Below are 18,622 nucleotides of genomic sequence, written 5' to 3' on the forward strand. Positions count from 1 at the left end.
GGTGTCTTTTCCCAAGTAACAAGTAATAGTTACAAGAGGAAATGGTCTCAAGTTGTGTAAGGGGAGGTTTCAGTTGGAGAACAGGAAGATCTTTGTGATTGAGAGGGCTGTTAAGACAGTGGCATAGGCAGCCTATGGAAGTGGTGGGGTCTCCATCCCTGGAGGTATTTAAAAGATGAGGTGCTAAGGGACATGGTTCAGTGGTGAGCTTAGCAGTGTGAGGTTAGTGGTTGGACATGATGATCTTAAAGGTCTTTTCCAACCCAAAATGATGCTATTGTTCAAAGTGAGGCAAACTGCACATTTTTAGTGGGGAGAAAGATTATGTTAATTAGGGCTCCCAAAAATAACACTAAAGCATTTTTTTCCCCCTTCTGATTCTTTTCAGGACACAGACATTCACGTGCATACTAATACAGTTGGTGCTACAACACCAAGTGCTTAGTAGTAGACTGTAACTACAAGGTCCTGGCTCCTTCTGCTTGAGTGCTGCCTTTGGTATCCACATATGTACCATTTTTAACTAAGTCTCTTTCCAAAACTCTGGCAACATCTTTCCCTGCAGTGGGGAATGGTGCAATTGTTGGGTTCCTAACCATTCGATGCCCAGCACAGCCCACTGACAACACCACAGTTTTATGAAGAGGCAGCACAAACTTAGTATTATGGCCCTTGTTTCTCTCCCTAATTCGGGTCAGACAGAGCTCCAAGCCTTCCCGTTTCCCTGAGCCCCTATCTCTGTTTACTGCCTCGTGTGACCCTTCAGACTTATCACGCCGGGCCGTGCCTCCCACACTGCCGGCGCCTGCAGGGGCCCGCCCGCCCTCGGAACCTTCCCGCCGCGCCGAGCCGCCCCGCGCGGGGCCGGCCGGGCACCACACCGCACCGTTTCCGGCTTCCGGCTGGAGCTGGGTGGGCTGAGGGGCAGGCAGCAACAGCTGGGCCGGCTCTTCGCCCTCCCCCCGCCGCTTCCCCACTCGAACAAGTCGCTGTTTTTCCCAGAGGTTGGTGCCGAGAAGCACAGAGCACGGCGAGACAGGTTGGGAACGTGTTGCGACACCGGTTGGGGGCAGGGCTAAGTAAAAATACTGTAAGTAAGGTAAAATACTGAAAGCTGAAACCCCGCGAAATGTTTGCCCGGGTGTGTTTTTCGCCCCAGGCTCGGCAGCCGGTACCGGCGGGGACAGCCGTCATTACCAGCGGGCGGGCGGACAGCCGTCACCTGCTGCGTTTCCATGGCAGGGAGGCGGCTAGAGACGCACCTGAGGAAACCTCAGGGCTCTCATCTGCAGCCGCAGAGTGCGGTTGGCCGCCTTGTTCTACTAAAAGACGGAGTGAGTCTTTGCAAGCAAGGTGCCTTGAAAGCGATTTCGTTATTAGGAGGAGTCTTGGACTGGAACAACATAGTTACGAAATATTGCTAATCTTTTTTGTTTGTTTGTTTTTAAAATATTGTGTTATGCTTGCAAAGCGTTAAAACAGATTCTGTTGCATTCTGAATAAATTCTGAATGGAATCGGATGTGACTCGAAATTTACCGTGCTGCTTCTTTTGATGAATATACTTAAAGCAGAACCTATTTGAGAGTCAAGTACAAGACATCTTGAAATATAGGAAGCCTCTTTTGGGTGTTAGTGTTTGTGTGGCAGTTCCTACCAGCTCCCTTAGGTGAATGGCTTGTTATAGCTGTTTGTTGTGACACCAGGATGGTTAGCATATCACATAGGACAAGATGATATGACACGAGGGAATTCAGGCTCAGCACTGAATATCCCAAAATCTGCTGGTCCAATCAGCTTTCCTGTCTGCTGCAAACTTAGTGTATGTCTTTGGGACCTCATCAAGGACAATCTTGAAGGGGAGGAAAAAATGGCATAGGCATGATATGATTGCACAGAATTTAGATGCCAGACCTAATGTAAGCAGTCATTGGAGCTGTGGGGATCTTGGTCTGTGTTTACTGTGTCAAATAACGCAGCACTTGAGGAGCAGTAGGCAAAACTTTTTACAGAATGAAACACACAGTGCTGAGGACCTAGTACTTACATGACACTTTTTAGGGCCCTTCCTTTGAACTACTGCTCACCTCATACACAGCCTCCTGCTATCAGAACTCTGTGCCACAGCATCAGCCATTAAGCTGGAGGGTCGTGCTTGCTTCTGCTACTGCTCTGACCCTATCTGGAGTGTTTTGCTCCTGAGTAGAAAACTTGGAATGGAGAAAACACCTTCATACAGAATTGTTGGCAGTTCAGATGCTTGGACACTCTGTAGGACAGCAGGGACATACCTTCTGGGGCTGAGGAGGGAACCAAGCATAGACCTATGGTGTCCTAAGCAATTTCTCATACAACAGCATCGTAGATGAAAATGAGAGGGCTGGCATGGCTGTAAGTCTCTGCCTTCTGCAAAAGAATTGTGTTTATGAAAAGTGTTCATACAATCTTTCTGGCAGATAGATCTTATGTGAGAAGCTCTCTGTAGGCATTTCCTTGGTAACTGGACCTGTTGTTTTAAGCCCTCCAAAGAGACTTTTCTGTCCAATGGACTCTGCAGGGAAGCTGGACTGCAAACAGATCCCACTGGGTCTTTCCTGCTTCAGCATTTGGTAACAATGTTGTGGTGCCTAAATACATTTTTGGCCTTAGATTACAGAAACTACAGAAAATATTGACAAAAGTGGAGGCAGAACATACTGTGGAGGCATTTCAAATACCAATCAGTGCTTTAAAAAACTGTAATATCCAGATTTGAAAGGAATTGCAGGTAAAGTTTTCACTATCATAATTTCTGACTTTGTAATACTATTAAGCTCTATTCAGAAAATTAAGAGGGTAAATTCCCTAAAAATTTAGACCTTAGTTTAAAGACTAAGGAAGACAAACGTCTTATGAGGAAGCTCAGAGGGAGTGACACAATATTGATCTATAGGACGTTGTTATTTATTAGATGGTGTTTGAAAGCCTGTACTGACTTGATAGCCTTGTTAAAAGGACCTGACATGGCAGTTTTGTTATTTAGTTTTGTGCAGCTTTCTAAAAACTACCATCTTAAAGGCTTCTCATAATCTATGTCCTCAGTAGTCATTGAAACACTGTTTTTCATGACAACAGTTTGTCATGTTGGTGCTTTCGATTATGAGGTAATGTGAAGAAGTCAAGGTATAAATACCAACCATTAGATTCTGTTGTTAAATCAGCATCAGGCAGCTTGAAAATTAGTGTGCAACCTCATATTGGACTCTCAGTGTCAGAAATGTCACGCTCTAGAAAAATGACAGTTGCCAGCAGGCAGCTCAGCAATATGATTTTGACTACAAAATATGACACTAACACAATTTAAACACAGTGCAAGATGCTACAGGGTGAGAAAACTGATTTATGTGTGCTATCAAAACCAAATTTTAATATTTGGTCAGGACAATATCTTTTTTTTTTTTTTGTGAAAGTTAAGATTGTTGGTTTTATTTTATAAGACCTTTTGAACGAATACACTCATTTTTCTTCCAAGTTTAAGCTGCTGCAATTTACTGCCTGTTGATGATTACAGCTGTCCTAACAAATACCAGCATGTATGTCTGCATGTCTACTTAGAGTTAGGGATGAGGCTGGGGAAAGCAGGTACCTCTCATTTTGTTAGGTCAGTAGTCACCCACAGATCTACTGGAATCAGCAGAGGCTTGCCTGGGCAAAGCTGTCCCGTCATAGCCTGTTTCTGCCAAGCCTCATGCGTGTAATTATTTTCTTCAAGTTCCAGAAATGGAGACTGAGGTTTTAAGATGATACTTAAATCTGTTACCAATTTTTACAACACATATTTCTGCAGTTTTAGAAATCAGAATCAGAGCACGGAGCACCGTTAGGTGTACATGTAGCTAAACCAACTGTGGGTTAGTTGTACAGTGTAATATAGGTTGAGGCAACTTGCTACAGAGGCCAGATTTTCAAAACAGATGTGGTGAGCTACCAAAGAAGTAAACACTTTCAAAAATTCAGCCATCTTGTAATCTGCAAGGAAGTATGGGTTGGTAGTTACAGCATGAAGTGTGTCTGACTGAACCATAGACTTGGGAGTGGTTGTTTTTTAGAACTGTGCTCAATGAGGCAGTTTTTTTGGTCAGTGGAGAGGTTCTTGCCTCTTCCATAGCTGCTTTCTTATTCCCATACTTGCTAAGGAATTATCCCTGTTGCCCCTTTCACTGTCTTCCTCTGTCAGATTGTGCTAATTTGGGCCTTGAGGTTGCCTGTTGGTTTGGATTTTTTGGTTTTGTTTTGAACCTGTAACTGGATTAGAATGTGACACCAACACCAGTTACAGCAGTAAAAATGAGGGGTTGATAAAGATAGAGCATAAGGAATGGTGTCTAACTTGGGTGTCTGTGCTGATGAGAGAAATTCTAACATCAGGCTACACACCTTTCATGTCTCAGTTGTCCATTTCATGAAATCAGGATAATATTTGCCTAATTTATTATAAACACAGAGTAAGCTGAGCATATATGAATACTTCGCAGTTCAGGGTGGAAATGACAAGAGAGCAACAGTCTGATTGATTGTCTGATATATTGCATTGGTTCCCTTCTAGAGTGTTAAAAGAGACACAGGTGTTGAACTAGATGAAATTAAATTAGTCTAAACCCTTCATAGGAAACAATGGCACCTTCAAAGCACTGCATGCTCGTGTCTTCATTACTGCTAATGTGCCAGAGTGATAAATAAGCACTACAAACATCCCTTTGTCATACCTCTTAAATCTAGATAATGACATTTTGTTATCTGAGCCTTTCTGAAGTGCAAAATTTGCATTTTTGCAGCACACTGTGGTTCTCTTACCCGAAGAATGCTTTCTACCTGATTGGTTAGTGAGCATGAGGCAGGAGAAGAGTGAAAGAGAAAATGAACTTGTCCTTATTAAATAGACGAGGCAAACCAAAACCAGAGAGGCCCATCACAAATAAACCTACAAAACATCATGTTTTTGGGTTTTTTTTTTTTCAAGCATAACTCTTCAAAGATTGCTAGGCACTAATTTTAAGACAGCAAAGCCATTTCCAGATCACAGCTTTCTTCATGGCTCATCACATGACTCTTCCCAAGACCCCTTATTCTACATTTGAAAAGAAACTTTCAGAAAAGGAAATTAATTAAAGCACAGTTAACATGGAAACTTCAAGATAGAATTTTAGGGCTGGATGTGTCGTGTATTTACATGCATAGTTTTGTCTGAATTCATTGCATACTTTTTTTTTTCCCCCCCACAGACAGTGAAAAATGCCTAAAAAGAAGACTGGGGCTCGTAAGAAAGCTGAGAACCGTCGTGAACGTGAGAAGCAGATAAGGGCCTCAAGAGCCAACATAGATTTAGCCAAACACCCTTGTAATGCTTCTATGGTAAAATAACCAAAAGTATTTCATATTACAGTACATGATTTTGCATTATGTAAAACCAGGTATAATACACTGTGTTTAATGCTGCTAGAATGTCATTCTCCCTGTCATCCTTCCCACTGTCCTTCCTTTATATTGAAGGTTACGTTTGCATCAGAAGTATAATACTTGAATAAAAAGTTTGATTCCTAATCAGAACTTTATTCAGAGTCCCTGTGGGGTCTGTAAGTTTTTAATATTTTACCTAGAATAAAAATAATTAACAGTATTTTATTTCTTTTCTTTAGGAATGTGATAAGTGCCAAAGGTAAGTATTTTTCTCTGTCAAATTTCAGTAGTTTAATATTAATTGGTTTAAAACATTTTAAAGGTCTTTTTTTAACACTTGCTTTCTTCTTTTTTCCTTTCCTCCTCCGTGTGTCTAGACGACAGAAGAATAGAGCTTTTTGCTACTTCTGTAACTCTGTTCAAAAATTACCCATTTGTGCACAATGTGGTAAGTACAAATAGTAAAAGACGACATAACTCTCCTCAGTCCCATTTTTGATATTAAGCTCCCAGCATACTTCTGTCTTAAAGTACCATTGGGATTTGTGGAGCAGGTTCTTTTAAATGTGCTGGGAATATATCCTCCTTGAGAAGAGATCTTTCTTGATCATGCAGTAATATGCACGCCTCTGACTCCCAGGGGTTTGCAAGTCTGAGTCAGGGGCTTGTCTTCAGTATTTGATCTTTGGAAGAATTTGTCTCACTGTCTTTTAGGATTGAGAACATTTGACTGACCCATTTCCTAGACTGACCTTGTGTAGTATTGCTTCATAACAACAGCAAATTAAAAACCACTCTGACTGCCATCAAGGTGCCAATAAATACTGCTTTTTAGGGATGATTTGATTTCTGATCAGTTTAAAGCAACAGTACAGTATTCACCTTGCATGTTTTTGTAATGTAATATGCTCCTCATGTTATTTATATGTGCTGGAGGGCTGCTGCTTTGAAATCAGGACTCCTAGTGACAGAACTCAGCTATGAATTGGGCTAAAATGCCCTTTTTTTAACATCTTATTGCTTGTAGGGGATGTTGATAATCTTTTCATATGTGGAGGTGAATTTTGTTGTTTGACTGTTTCAGTGTATCCTTCAACAAATCCTTGCAGATTTTCAATTTGCCATTAAGCAATTTGGGTGTTTTGCCATTTGACTCTCAGAGCTGCTGACATGTGCAGCTCGCAGTGCTTTTGTTGAGACCTGCAAATCCTGGGTGTTTCTGGAAGCCAGACTGTTAGTGTGCAATGGCAGCTTGTCATCCTTCATAAGCCTTCCATCTGTCATCACGCAGTGAAGTACTAAAAACATGCTGTCTATCTTACAGTATACTGTATATCAAGTTGACTCCTATGTGTTGAGTGTATCTTACTTTGCAGTATGCTTCTGAAGGAAAAGCATTCCTAGTACCAGCCACAAAATTATAATGAGTGCCAGGATTTTCCAAGACAAGACCATTAAAGCTGTGTTTGCTTCTTAAGCAAGTGTTGGGCACAGCCCCTGTAAACCAACAGCATCTTTCTTAGAGAATTTTCTAATGGATGGGAGCAAAGCAGCTGTATTGCAGTGCTCCAGACCCAGTAATACCTCTATCACCTCATGTTGCCCATCTCAGCCCACCGCTGGTCATTTCTTACTCTAGAGATCATCTGCAAAAGCAAGTCCACTGAGATGAAGTTGCACAGGAGCATATCCAGGCGGGTTTTGAAAAGCTCCAGAGAAGGAGACTCCACACCCTCCCTGGGCAGCCTGTGCCAGCGCTCCTTCACCCTCACAGGAAAGAAGTTTTTCCTTAAGTTTAAATGGAACTTTCTGTGTTCCATCTTTTGTCCATTAACCCTACTCTTATCACTCATCACTACAGAAAAAAATGTTGCACCATCTCCTTGACATCCACCTTTCAAATACCTGTAAGCATTAATGAGATCTCCCTCAGTCTCCTCTTCTGATGCTGCATACTAGGATTTAATTATATTTTTTGAGTAGAATTCGGGTTTGTCAGGTCTTGAAGGGGTTTGCAGGAGCACTGCTTTTGTTAGTTTCTGTAAGCAGGCAAGAACAGAGGTGCCAAAGGGGTCTGTGGCAGGACAGCTTAATCAGTGATGGGACTCCATTGCAGTAGCCTCGGCTAACTACAAGATTTTTTTTGCTTGTATGACAGCATACAGAGTGTGGATCTCTCTGGTAGCACTATTTATGTCAGAAGCAAGGAGTAGGGGAAAGTTTCATCTAACTGTTTGCTTGTGTCAGAATGACTTTTAAGTGCAGGCTGTGGCTTTTTCTCTCACCCTTCCTTTGCATGTAAAGCAAATTATTTTTATTAAAAAGTAATATCTTACATGTTTTTTTGAAAAAGAAAAAAAACCCCACAAAAATCACCAACAAAAACAAATATCCAAGTATCTGTAAGTAATTAATCATCAGGTGAACATCTGGGTTTCAGAAGCCCTTGCACACAGCATGTGCTGCTTTTATGGTGGGACAGAACTAGCAGGAGTTTTAAAGGCAACTTTTAAAGATATTATAGCTTGACTTTCACCTGTATTTTGTTCTTTGGTTTGTTTTGACATTTGAAATTCTCAACAGTGCCTTATTAGTACTGGAGCAAGAGATTTTGTCTTAAACCAGACAATAGTTAATTTGATCTAAGAGAGATGTGAGGGTACGTTGCAAATTGCAGACATTTGCGTGCATTACTTTTACCTAGGTTTACAGTTAAGCACGGGTGTTTGGTTGAAGTCTTGTTCTTATACCAACAGTCATTCTAACTTTAAAAAAAGATTATAGTTGTCTTCTGGTTGCTTCTCTTTTTTTTTAAACAGGTAAAACCAAGTGCATGATGAAGTCTTCAGACTGTGTTATAAAACATGCCGGTGTGTACAGTACAGGACTAGCAATGGTGGTATGTATACAAAATTACAGCCTTTTTGGCATGATAATGTTATTCTATGCACATCTCTGTGAAAGATAAAACAGGTTTATAGAATGATAGCGTGTACCATGCCTATCCTCATCTTACCATCATGAGCTGATTTTTCCCTTATACTGGAACCCCCAAATTTGCATTTTTAGATTCAATTCCTGCAAACTCTGGCAGGTCCTGGCTGCTAACAGATCAGTGTTGATGTCAGGCCCTCGGCAAATGCACTAAGAGCATGGAGCTGGCATGCCCCATAGCCAGTTCCCAGACTGCATTGAAATCTAGGGGTATTCTGGAGAAACGAGTTGGCTACTGCTGCTGTCTTCTCAGTATTGGTCACAGAGAGAAAATGTTGTTCTTAGAAGGACAAGTTAGTTACTCCATTCTGGAAAATGTCACTGACATGTCATAGCCTCTGAATTAAAACCTGTGTGGACTAAACCTCTCTCTTGGTTCTGCCTCCAGCTGGCAATCAGCTTCTCGGTAACACTGCTGCATTTCCAGGCAGCAGTTCCGAAACTCATTCCTTGTCTTCACTGATTTTCATCAACAATTATTTGGATTCATCAAAGTTCTCTTAGTTTTTTGTGTACATGTAAGGCACACAGTTTTTTACATATGGGCTGAGGATGCTTCATAAATGCTACATTTAAGGGAGAGGTAATGTTTAGATCTTGTGGTTTCATCAAAATCAATATTAAAGGAGTCTAAGTTATTTCTAATGAATTATTTGGTCTTTTCACTCTGTGGAGCTTGTGTTCTAGTATACCATGGTTTAAAATCCAAATGAGTGATTTTAGCTGTAAAAATCTAGTGGCATTTTTCAGGTCTTTATTGAAATTACATTTTTGCCAGAACATTGTTGTCATTTATGGATCTCAGGGTTCAGCTGAAGGACAGAATTTTCATGGACGTGATTTAAGGTAGGAAATGTAAAAAACGGAAAAGGAGAAAGCCAAGTTATTTGCAGTACATTTAATCCTGCAGGAATGAATATCAAGCAAACAAGATGAACTGTGGAACAGCTTGATAGGAATAGAGATGCGGTTCATAATCCCTCACTCAACTGAGTGTACTGAGAGAGAGGGATACTTGGATACATTCAGGATTATGGAGTAAGAGTCTCCTTTAGGTATTGCAGAAGTCCTCAGCTGATATCTTTCTGTAATTGCAGGGTGCAATCTGTGATTTCTGTGAGGCGTGGGTGTGTCACGGGAGGAAGTGTCTCAGCACACACGCCTGTATCTGCCCTCTCACGGATGCTGAATGCATTGAGTGCGAAAGGGGCGTCTGGGACCATGGTAGGTTGCTCACACTTAAGAATATCAAAATCTAAACAATACTTTTCTCCTCACGTTGTTGAAGTTACCGTACCTGTATTCTTAACGTAGCATTTCTAATCTTCACTGACTAGGCCTTTTGCAATGTTTTTGTTCAAAGCTCTCCATTTCAAAAAATAGACCTTATGCAGTAGGGAATGTAAATGACCTGCTCAGGAGCATGCAGTGCTCAGCTCAGGGATGGTTACGGGAGCTAAAGCATTAACTGTCCTATCAGCTGAATGCTTCACATAATTAGGCACTGCATCGGATTGTCACCACACAGTTTTCTGCCATTCCCACTCTATACACTTGGCTAGTACAAGTATTTGAATTCCTAGTTGTGTGGCAAACCATACTGGTCTCCATCTCTGGAATCCTTTAAAAGTATCTAAATGTGCATTAGAGGTGAGAGGGAAGGAGACTGGATGAGAAGGATAGGCATCTAAGAAAAATACTTAACACTGTAGTTGAATTAAAATGAAGAAAAGGCCTAGCAGTAATACTTGCTTTGTATTTATACTGTCTTGTAGGATACACGGTATTTTTCAGTATAATAAGCAGAACTTGATGCCTGTGCCTGTTGCTTATAATTTTACCTTGATAAATCTTTTAGGAGGGAGAATATTCGCCTGTTCTTTTTGCCACAATTTCCTTTGTGAAGATGATCAATTTGAACATCAAGCCAGCTGCCAGGTTCTGGAAGCAGAAACTTTTAAATGTAAGTTAGTTATTCCTAATCCTTTTCACTATAGTCCAGTACACTCCCCAATTTCTTCCTCTCTGTCACCTTTTCCAACTAACTTTAACCACCACAGGAAGAAAGAGCCCATTTCCTGTGTGCTTGTTGTAGATGTCCAGCCATCTAGGCCAGAGCCTTTGTCTCTGACCTTCCTCCACTCCAGATAGTACATGGCAGTTGTTTCCCTGCCTGTCTCTTAGAGGCCCCCCATGGGAAGTTGCCTTTGCAGGAGCCAGCAGTCTCCAAAATTGCAGTGTTGACAGGACTGCAGCAAAACTGCTGGAGCTGCTGATGCTGCTTTTTTACTCCACAAAGCTCTGCAGGCAAGAAGGAGCTCTCTTCTGACCATATGATGAGCTATTTCTAGATACCTATTCCTCATGGAAAACAGCTGCCCTAAATAATACCACCTGTGTTGGCCTGGCTAAACTTTCCCAGGTCACAGGGGATTGCCTGTGAAGGAAGGGTTTGCATCTGTTGATTTCGCAACAGCAGCAAGTCCTGAGGAAGGCTGTGACTTGGGAAGCAGTCATCGTCTGATTCAGTGAGACGGTGAGCACAGAAGGAAGGAACAAAACCAGTGTTCATCCAGAGCTTGAATTCAGTGTTAGTTTCTTCACTGACCAACAGACTGTGAACAAGTGTGTCAGTAATATATCAAATACCAGTAAATATCCACTGAGGCAGCTGAAGATTTTGGGACCTTTTGAACTTCAGTTAACTGTGTTGACAAAACTGAAACTGGTATTTGTAAGAGGATGTGATGGCCATACTCAGCTTTGTTAGACCACTACTCATGTCTGGCTGAAACAGGGAAACTTAAAGGGAAATTAAAAACCCAAAACATTGACAAACTGAGATTACATATGTTGAAAATAACTAATCCTTTGTGGAAATATTTGTTTCCTACCCAGTGTGAACTAATATTTGGTTTATCCCATGAGACTAGAGTTTGTCCTTTCCAAAACCTGTGTGCTTGTATTTGGTCTAGCATAAAATTTCCATCCTTATTATAGAACTCCAAGGTGCTCTTTGTCATGTTTTCTTCAGAACTGACTCTCTTATCCTACTTGTTTTCTCCCAATTCAGAATATTTGGTGGTTTCCTTGTTACAGTCTGTGTCTTTAGACATCTCCCATCTCCTTTTCCTCTCCTATCCTTTTTTTTTCCCAGCCTGCTATTTTCTAAGCCTCAATTAGCTTTCCTTGATATATTCTGCCAGAATATCTTCCCGCATAGCAATATTGAAGCAGCAACAGCTGTTCCACAGGAATGTTTTTTCAGTAATTGTTGGAAGCTTTTAATTCACAGATGTGATGTCACACCCTGAATAGAAAAATTGCTTTTTTGAGCGTTTTCACTGGGTTCAGTGTTTCATGGCGTGCTGCAGTCGTGGTAGAGAGACAGGATTTTTGTCAGTGTGTGGTAACAAGATTATAAGACCTGAACTTTCACAGAATACGTGAACTTTAAATGCAGTCATGCAATTGTAGTCTAAATACCATTCTAGCTGTGAAAAAAGTACTGTTACTTCCCATCACTATCTGAGAGAAGTTTTTTAAAGTGCAGATACTCCAGAAATGGTTGGATATATATGCAATTCCAATTCCATCTTTAAACCCATGACTGAGCGCTAAGTCCCACAGCTGTCCTGCTCGTGTGGACAACTTGTGATATTTATTCCTTCAGATTCAAAAACTGTTGTCAAAGGGGTAATGCAAGGTGGAAGGGAACAAGTACTTGCACAGAGACTGATAACATAGATAATACTGCTTCTTGAGAAGTAGCTAGTCAACCAGCTTCTTGTTGTTGCCAATTCCTGTGTGGTTGCCTTTACTGTACTCCCTGTAGTGGGGTGAAGAAACCGTTTTGAAGCTTCAAGACAGCTGTGATTTTGAGCACTGATTCTGCTCGTTACAGCTCACGTGCTGGCTACAGTTCTTGAAAACAGATAGATTTTCATACAGTCATGTGCATTAAAGTACGTTTCTAGAGGACATGACAAAATACAGAACAACACAACCCATCTAAGTTTGAACGTTTGCAAGCTTTATGTGTTCTCGCATCCAATTTAAATAAGATAAAAGTATTAAAGGCTGCGATGGCATTGTTTGAGTGACTGTGAAATGCCAGCACTCCCTTTGACATTGTGAGAAGAGGAAAAGCAAGGTGATCATTTAATATCAAATTGGTTCTGAAACTTCTATTTTTAAAACTTTGGAAAGTCAAGGCATAGTTAAACTTTTCTCTTCTTCAACTTTTACTTGTTTCTGTCAAATTACGTTACTGCAGTGAGGCTTAGACTTGAAAAAATCTAGTAAGGTGGTGCTGTATGGTAAGATGACTGACTTGTGTTGCTGAAGTGCAGTTGGATCAGAATTAAAAATGCCTCAGTTACATCATTACGTGATAGTACAAGGTCTTAAAAACATCACAGATCTGTGGTGTCCAAGCACAGAATTTTACAGCTTGATTTTCTCCAACAGGTGTTTCCTGTAACAGGCTTGGGCAGCATTCGTGCCTGCGTTGTAAGGTAAAAAGTAAAGACAGTTGCAAGTATGATTTTAGACTTGTTCTCCTTAGCCTCCAAGGCTAGTATCAAGCCTTGTCACCTCTTTCTCTGCAGCATCAGGAAACCACATGTACTTTTTATATTTGTTTCTGAAGCTTGTAGGCAAACTTATGGAGAAAAAAGGGTTTTATCTCTACTTGCTTGTTAACCACAAGCCAATGTTGTGCATCCTCACATCAGGTGAAGTGCTCTTCACTTTTTCCAACATCTGTGTGTGTAAATTAGGGCTGTACCATGTTTGGACCTTTTCAGAAAAAAACAAATCCTTGGTCTCAAACAGAATCCAAGGCTTTGGAATAGGTTTTGATTGAGCATATAACTAAGACTAAGTGTTTTTTGTGGGTTTTTTATTAATCGGTCAAGTGATGATCTGACCAGAAAACTCTGCAGCCTGCATCCAATGGAAATCGTGTCCACATCTGATTGTACACATGCACAGCCGAATTTGTTGATGTCAAGCTTTTGATTTTACACACTCAGGAGTAATTTTATATAAGAATTCCACCTGCTTCATCATCAACATTACCCAGGTTTCTCCAAGTGGTGGTTCATTGTCTGCTCTTAGTCTTCTTAGCCTCCATGTGTTTCCCTGCAGTCTCCATGGCATTAATTTCAGATTGTTTCTTTCCCTGGCATTCTGGTGCTCAACACAGGAAGTTTCAATCTCTTATTCTTGGCTTCAGGTCACTGCATAGTTATGTTCTGGCATATATCTCTGACTGTATTTTGTTTACTTTTGTCAACATAAACTAATGTTTGCCAGGCTCCTTATGGGCAATACTTTACTCCAGCCCTTGAGTATGTTACTTTCTCTGCTTGTTTATCAGCAGTTTTATCCAGCCTCTTCCCCAGGAAGCCACGAAATTACATTCAACACAGAAGTAGTTGCTCTGTGCAAAGACTCCAGTTCCACTGCAGATGGAACTCATTAAATTTTAATCCCAACTAGAAAATCCTGCTGCAGTTAGACACTTTTTTGCTTGCTTCTTGCTGAAGAGTATGCATCTATGATTATAACATTTAGCCTTTTCATTCTTTTTTCTCTCCACAGGCTTGTTTTTGTGACGATCATGTGCGAAGTAAGGTTTTCAAACAAGAAAAAGGAAAAGAGCCTCCCTGCCCTAAATGTGGGCATGAAACTCAGCAGACAAAGGATCTGAGCATGTCAAGTAAGCTTACTCCTCTAGGTAACAAGCTCTACAAGTACCATTGGTGGCTGCTGTTCCTCATAGGAACAGAGTAAAGTCTGATTAGTTTCACTTGTTTTGCAAAGCTTTGCTGCATTTGTTTTGGGAAAAACTTGGTACTTCTTAATTCTAGAGTTGAGCATTGTGTCTTTCTTAATCATTAATTGATTCCAATATAGAGAAATCTTTTGTTTAGTTTGGAGATTTTAGTTACAGAAAAAAAAAGGCCAAAAAAATATCTCCACTTAAGCCTTTATTTCATCTCCAAGAAGCTGGCTAGTGAAGTGGGATTTGGTAACATGCATACCTCTACCTTGACCACTCTTGAATAAATTACAATTTGTATTGTGTCTGCAAAGCACATCCAATGAGAGGTTTTCTTGGCTACAAAAGCAAGGTTTCTCCTAAAAGCTGAGGCACACGCTGGCAATAGTTATTGTTTCTACAGCCTTGGCTGCAGGGGGAGAGGCTGTTTGTGTAGCAGAGTAAGGATTAAATTTGAAAATGTCAGGTTTTGGAAAGGCTGTCTAACATTGTCTGTTCATTGCTGAGTGGTAAAAAAGGGTGGAAAAGCAATGTCAGATGCTCCACTTCAGTTGCTGTTGAGAGGTGAGAATATGATGATTTTCTTTGCCTGCAGCGCGCTCTTTGAAGTTTGGCCGACAGACTGGAGCTGAAGATGCAGATGGAGCTTCTGGTTATGATGCCTACTGGAAGAGCCTATCCTCCAGCAAGGCTGGAGATGCAGGTGATCGTGAGGATGAATATGATGAATATGAAGCAGAAGATGACGATGAAGATGACAACGATGAGGGAGGGAAGGATTCCGATACGGAGACCACAAATGTATTCAGCAATTTAAATTTAGGAAGGACCTATGCTAGTGGGTATGCACATTATGAGGAACCTGAAGATTAAACTTGGTGTGGTGGCAAGCTAAAAACACTTGGAAGGAGCCAAGCAGTGCTTCACTTGAGTTGTGTACATACCCATAGGATAGCTCAATCAGGTACTTGCATATCAAAGTTAGAGAGTAAAGAGCGTGTGACATCTGCAGGAACTCTGAAGTGATTTTCTGTTTTTTTGGTATAAACCAATATTGGGTGTGGGACTGGAGGAGAAAACATGAATATTTTTATTCTCCTAACCAGCCAAAGTGGTTTTGTCCTTGAGTTATTGAGTGTAACGTTCAATGCCCTTTTCTCCTGTATCAATACAGGAGTAAGAGAGGGCTGAACAACTTGTTTCCCTTTGTTCATCAGAAATTAAGTTATTTTTGACAATGATTTTGTTAACTGGCTTCATAAAATTACTGTAGTGGTGGGTTGGTGACTGCATTTTTTTTGATCTGCACAATAAAAGTCAACTACATTCTGCAATGAATGTCCTAAGTATTGATCTCCCTTGAATAGACAGAAAGGGGGTTGTATACAAAGTGTAAATTGACCCTAAAATAAGTTTTCTTGTTTATGTAGGTGAGGCAGATCAATGTAGTTCCTTATGTACTAGAACATTAACTTTCCAGCATCTTTAGTATTAGATATTAATCAATGGGGCTATGTGCAGTCTTTACAAGTGCACCCCAGGTAATAAACTTCATTGCAAAAAAAATGTTGCTATATCCTCTCTGCCACTAAACTCTAGAAGACAATTAGAGTGAAAGGAGACTGGTTTCTGCTGTGTCTAGCCTTCAATTCTTTTCCTCGTACAAGATACAAAGAAATTTTTAAAAGTCATAGGAAACAACCCCTGTATATGAATTGATAAGGTGAAAAAACACAGGAGAGGACTCAAAATACTGCCTTCACATGCTGTTCTTTGCAGATGTGCTGATACAAGACAAGTACCTACCTCTGAGTGTAACACTTGCAGAGTGTCTGCAGTGAGTCTGACGTGAAAGTCAACATGTTAATTACTCATATACACATCTAAGGGATAGTATTTCATTTCTTTATGTAGGGAAATGTTGTGAGGATTGCAACTTTAACAGCAAACAGATCAAGATACAAGGACAGCCACCTAAAACTTTGCTCCAGCTTTCTAAATGCCACACTGAAATGCAAGAGAGCTATTTCTTGTTAGCTGTCAAATAACCGATGATAGCATTACCTACCTTTCTGGTGCTTTCTCTGCTGTTTTCTTAACAGCTAAAGGTCATCCATTGTCAGAGTATACCCTTTTGAGAATAACTTTTAATGATGTTAGGATTGCCAAATGAACATTTCCTAACAAAGCAGAGTTGAGGAACCTGGCCTTGATGCTTCCCTCCTAAATGCCTCCTCATACCAAATGCATAAAAGACATGAGTTGGAGTGCATCCAAGGTAAAAACAAACTGACAAAAGGGCACTACTTGGTTATGGCAGTTGAGGGAAGAAACTTGTACTGCAGGGAGGGACATGACGTGATCAGTTTGTGTCAAGTCCTTGCCTTCAGAACTGGAGAGGAAACCAGTTAATGCACTGTCTGAAAGCCAAATTCACTTCAGAAATTGAAACGCTTAATGCCAGTTTCATATGCTAGTGACGACCTACCCATCTTAAATTATGTATCTGATAGATGTCTTGATTAATCTTTTGCATAACCAGTCTCTAAGCGAGAGAAGTAGGATGCCTGCCAGTGCAACAGTGATTACTTATTTGTGAAATTGGCACCTCTGGTAGAATTTCTGCTGGGCTTCATGTGGTCCAAAAACTTCCACAGTGGAGTCCATCTGCGGCTGGTCAGTTCCAGCAGCAAATACCATTTTTTTTTTACCTTGACTGATGTTTCAAATACAAACCAATTATATATCAGTACAAAGTCATATAGGATTGAGGAAAGCATGTTTCTGCATACACATAAAGTTACAAATACTTTAGTGGCATTTACTAATATTATTACTTACCACACAAGATTGCCTTTAAGGTTCTTGGCTTTTGAATTAGATTTTTCCTGTATGAAATCCACTGCTGTCGCTGGCTGTGCCAAAGGCTGCTGACGCAACAGAATTAATCATCATAATCAGAGTAAAGAATTACTCATTTTCTCATTGAAATGTCCTTGTGCTGATCCTTGCAAGATCAATCCTCCAGAGCTAATGCATGTCCCTAGGATACTGTTGTAAGTGAAGGCCACAGCTCTGCCTGCAACAGCTGCTGAGGACACTTGCTGTGATTTAGCAAGGTCACCACTCAGTGGTCATTTGAGTCTAATGCATTTATGTGCTTTTTCTTTGTGCTGCTGTTCATAAAACGCCTGTGTCCTCTGAACCTGGCTGGAAATCAGGAACAGGTATTAGGCCTGCGGTGGATGCCCTTCGAGGGGTCAAACAAGCAAGTTTAAGCTCCTTTAATCTGCTGGATTCAGGCTCAAATAGACAAACATGACTGTTTTCTGCTTATGGAGTCAGTCACTTTGTGATAGGACAGGCAGGATACGATGCTACAGGTTGCACTCTCTCTTCCTCTGCTTGTTTAGGCAAGTTAAAAGCATGAGGACTGTTTGGGGCAGGTCCTCAGAGCTTGTTTTCACAGAAGGTGCAATGTTTTGATTGTCTTGAGGTAAATTGCAGGAACAGGATGAAACAGAGCATGAGCACGTATCCTAGCTTTACTGAAACACAGGTCTGGGACAAACTTCCAGTCTTGCCAGCTGCATTTTTCTTCATTGCTATTGGTCTATCTTGATGTCTCTTTAAGGAACATTAGCAGGGCACTTGACAGGGCAGTATGTTGTCTCTACACCCAAAATGTCAATTAGTGCTCCATTTCCTTCTGAATTCAGCAGCTGAATTAGCTGTTGCTAAATCCAAAGTGAGGATGCTGTGGTGCTGATGACATAAGCTTTGACAGCTCACAGGAGCTCAAGTTTTAGTTCAGACTGCGCCATAATCCACCAAGTACTTTCTGAACTTTTCAGACTGCTAAGCTGCTCCTGTGAAGAGAGAGATGATTTTTCAGATCTCTGGACCCCAGGGCTTAGTGCCTGGGCACACAAATCCCATGCCTAACCCCATGTTTTTAAGACTGTGGTACTTCAGAGCACACTTTCTGCAGGTGGCGGGGGGAGGAAGAGAAGAGTCAGATTAATAAAATCCTGAGATTGTACATGACATTTACTTTTCCTTTGAAAATTCTGACCTTGATGAAATTCTGAGCAGAGAAGGGTGTATTCAACATGTAATCAGGAGAGAGTTACATATAGTACTCTTAAAATCCAAGATCTTGGTAAAGTCCTAGACTTTAGGTTTTTTTCCACCTGATGATGACCATTTAAACAAAGCTTAAGTAGAATTTGAAGCAAAATCACAGTAATATTTATTGTTCCTGTAGAGCCTGAAAAACAAGACCTCTGGCCACCTTTAAGCTGTCATCTGGTACTAGTTTGTTACAGTAACACCAGCAGCTCCTTATGAATTCTTTGGGTGCTTATGTGAGTTTAATGCATTTTCATTTATACTCTGGTGTGAT

The 18,622-nt window shown here is 40.8% G+C and overlaps 1 protein-coding gene across 1 annotated transcript; it reads left to right on the top strand.

The window, feature by feature from the left end:
* Window positions 1–889: 889 nt before the first annotated feature.
* ZNF330 (zinc finger protein 330) lies at window positions 890–15,551 on the top strand. Its single transcript, XM_061994075.1, has 10 exons — window positions 890–1,039; window positions 5,261–5,390; window positions 5,675–5,694; window positions 5,813–5,883; window positions 8,255–8,334; window positions 9,527–9,653; window positions 10,288–10,392; window positions 12,900–12,946; window positions 14,037–14,154; window positions 14,813–15,551. Exons 2-10 carry the CDS (start codon window positions 5,271–5,273, stop codon window positions 15,088–15,090), a joined length of 966 nt encoding a protein of 321 aa, XP_061850059.1. The 5' UTR covers window positions 890–1,039; window positions 5,261–5,270; the 3' UTR covers window positions 15,091–15,551.
* Window positions 15,552–18,622: the final 3,071 nt, after the last annotated feature.

The sequence above is a fragment of the Colius striatus genome, chromosome 3, assembly GCF_028858725.1.
Source record: "Colius striatus isolate bColStr4 chromosome 3, bColStr4.1.hap1, whole genome shotgun sequence".
In the NCBI taxonomy this organism is placed as follows: Eukaryota; Metazoa; Chordata; class Aves; order Coliiformes; family Coliidae; genus Colius; species Colius striatus.